General features: G+C 34.1%; 1 protein-coding gene across 2 annotated transcripts; it reads left to right on the forward strand.

Annotated features, from left to right (window-relative positions):
- The first annotated feature begins 227 nt into the window (after positions 1–227).
- Positions 228–3,148, forward strand: LOC125209010 (zinc finger BED domain-containing protein RICESLEEPER 2-like). 2 transcript variants are annotated; one of them, XR_007174281.1, is made up of 4 exons: positions 228–342; positions 864–2,482; positions 2,588–2,894; positions 2,978–3,148. XR_007174281.1 is itself a non-coding variant. In XM_048108582.1 (3 exons), the coding sequence occupies exons 2-3, from the start codon at positions 1,745–1,747 to the stop codon at positions 2,693–2,695; spliced, it is 846 nt and encodes a 281-aa protein (XP_047964539.1). In that variant the 5' UTR covers positions 228–342; positions 864–1,744; the 3' UTR covers positions 2,696–3,148. The 2 variants fall into 2 exon arrangements, 1 of the variants encoding a protein (XP_047964539.1); XM_048108582.1 differs by having other exon boundaries at positions 2,588–3,148.
- Positions 3,149–3,348: the final 200 nt, after the last annotated feature.

A 3,348-nucleotide genomic window follows, 5' to 3' on the forward strand; every position in this document is an offset into this window, starting at 1 on the left:
ATTAGAATCAAACTAAATACTGTATACAATAACAACATAAATCATGCTAAACATGGATTAAACCTTAGAAATGATCATCAAATTAGATCTCTAACATAATATGTCTATATTTTGGAGAAACAAGAATAAATATTAGCTATATATAAAAAGTTTTATATATGTGAGAAATATAATTAATAACTAAACTAAAATTACTGCATCCGCTCATCTTCCTTCCCGCCAAAATCCCCCATTTTCAGCCGCCTCCGGATTTCGCGCTCCTATTTCAGTAAAATCGGCCGTCGAATCGAAATCCCTACTACATCGAAGAAGGCTCGACGGAACTCTAGCTTGATTCCAAAGGTAGAGAAGAAACCAAACCCAGTTTCCTCAGCTTTTTTATCGGCGTCGCGATTATACGATCAACCGATTGTTACCGTCATCAATTGAATTTCTCTATACTATAAGTTATTGATTATTAGTTCTGGAATTTTAATAGATAAGCACATGTGAAGAACATTCAGTGATTATATGCAATTGGTGTAGAAATGAGTTGAATCTAGGAAAATAGCATATGAAGATTGAGATATGTGAAAGTATATGCAACTGGTGTAGAAATGAGTTGAATCTAGGAAAAGAGCATATGCAAATTGATATGTGAAATTGGTGTAGAAATGAGTTGAATCTAGTTTAAGAGCAGATGCAGATTGAGAGGGAGAATTGTAGTTTGTGCATTATATACACTACAATAATAGTAATAGTTTGCATTGTCTTTCCGTCAACTGTGATGTATCAATGATCTTAAAGCACTTTCATTGTTGAATTATTGAATTTAATTTTGTTTTCCTTCAGTTTGGTTGAATTTGTTTATGTTCATGTTGTAGCTTTGTAGTTGCTATAGATGGGGGATTCTACACCAACTGTTGATACTGCTCATACTGAAAGAGTGGGGATTCGAGATGAGTCCAAGTCCAAGAAGAGACAAAGAACTTCTGAAGTTTGGAATCATTTTACACATGAAGAACCTGATGAAAATGGGAAGAATGTTAGGTGCAATCAATGTGGTCAAAGATGGAAATATGAAGGTACGAGACAAGGAACTTCTACTTTTAGTCGTCATATGTTGGTTTGTAAGAAGAAATCAAAGTTTGGAGATGTGGGTGTTATGTTTACTGAGCACCAGGAGAAGTTAGAGGTTAAAAATAATGCAATCAATCCTAAAATTTGTCGGGATTGGATGACTAAGATATCAGTTGCACATAATCTTCCATTGAATTGGGTTGAATATGATGAAATGAGAGGTTTTTTGAAGTCTTTGAATCTGGATATAGAATTTATATCTGGAGATACTCATGTATTGGATGTGATGAATTTGTATGAATCTGAAAAGCAGAAATTGAAGTTCAGATTGAGTAATGTTTCAGGGTTGTTGCGCTTGACTTGTGATGTTTGGACCGCTTGTACTAATTCGGGTTATATTTGTTTAACTGCACATTTTGTGGATGAAAACTGGAAATTGAATAGCAAAATACTTGCATTTTGTTCTATGCCTCCTCCACATTCTGGAATCGAAATAGCTTGAAAGGTTTATGATATTTTGGCAGATTGGAAAATAGATAGGAAAGTCTTTTCTTTGACTCTGGATAGTTCGTCTGCTAATAATGACATGATAGAAATATTGAAGATGCGACTTGGTTTGCAGAACTCATTATTATGCAATGGTGAATTTTTCCGTGTGAAATGTTGAGCACATCTCTTGACTCTTATGGTCCAAGAAGGATTGGAAGTTGCTAGTGAAGCTTTAGATAAGATTAGAGCTAGTATCAAATACGTAAAAGCATCAGAAGCTAGAATGATCGAGTTTAAAGAGTGTGCTCGGAAAACTGGTATTGAATTACCTTCTTCTCTTCGCTTGGATGTGCCTACTCATTGGGAATCCATATATTTGGTGCTTGATAGTGGAATTAAATGTCGACGTGCTTTTTGTTTGCTCGAATTTGAGGATTTGGCTTATAAGTATTGTCCAACGGAAGAAGAGTGGAATAGAGGAGAACTGATGCTTAAATTTTTGGAGCCATTTTACAATATTTCAACTATGATTTCTGGATCATCCAGTCCTACTTCTGGTTTCTTTTTTATAGAACTTTGGAAGATTGCACACTTTTTGTCTAAAAATTATAGAAGTCAAGATGAAGAGGTGAAGTCTATGTCTCATTCGATGGATTTAAAGTTTGCACCGTACTGGGAGGAGCATAGTGAAATTCTTTCCATAGGAGCAGTGTTCGACCCAAGAATAAAACTGAAGCTTTTGGAGTACTGTTATTCAAGAATTGACAATCATTCAAGTGAGGAAAAAATCAGTAAGTTGAAGATGAGGTTGTATACTCTATACGACGAGTATAAGAAAAAGCGTGCTAGTGCATCTCCAGTTAAGGTTTCTCAATCTAGTGGAAGTTCGAGTTCTCAAGTTAGAGGATTGAGAATAAATAAGAAGGTTCTCGCAGTAAGTTATCCTCTCTTTTTTCTTAAGAATTTTGCATGTCTTTATATTTCTATCGATATTAATTTTGTTCATGATCTAATTTATACATTAATAATATTGTTATAGGGATGGAAGGAATATAGAGGTGGAACTTCTGAAGGAAAGTCATTTTTGGATTCATATCTGGACGAACCTGCAATGGATGTAAATGCTGAAATTGATCTGTTTGAGTAATGGAGATATCGTGCAGCCTGCTTTGGAGAACTTGCTACGATGGCAAGTGATGCTCTTAGCATTCCTATAACAACAGTAGCATCGGATTCTTTCTTTAGTGTTGGTGCCCGTGTTTTGAAGAAATACAGATATAGAGTTCTTTCTGAAAAAGTGCAAGCTATTATTTGCACACATAATTGGTTGCATGGATATTCTGATAGTAAGATTTTATTTTTTTTTTGTATAAAGATCTAAATTTTATGTGTATACAGGAGTGTATTTTTAACTATAGTTTTTTGATAGATGGTGAAGATGATGAATTCGAGGAGGATGATCAAAGTGAAGATCCAAACATTACCGAAGTTAAAGAAGAATGTTGTTCCAATGTTTAGATTTAAGATTTTATGTACGAGACACTTTGATTCAACAAGGACAAACTATTGTTGAACAATTCATCTTTAATATTGTTATGTAGTCTTTGATTATTTTTTCTAATCTTGCTAATGGAACTTGGAATAAGGATCTGCCTCTCACCATATATTTTATTAACTGGATGCATGAATTTTTCTAGTTCGTTTCCTGCTCATGTTCTAGGCTATGTTTATTCTTATATCTTATTCAGTTATACTTTCAGAGATTTGGTCCGTGAAAATTTATCTCGATCAATATCTAAA

Source organism: Salvia hispanica, chromosome 3 (assembly GCF_023119035.1).
Source record: "Salvia hispanica cultivar TCC Black 2014 chromosome 3, UniMelb_Shisp_WGS_1.0, whole genome shotgun sequence".
NCBI classification, from domain to species: domain Eukaryota; kingdom Viridiplantae; phylum Streptophyta; class Magnoliopsida; order Lamiales; family Lamiaceae; genus Salvia; species Salvia hispanica.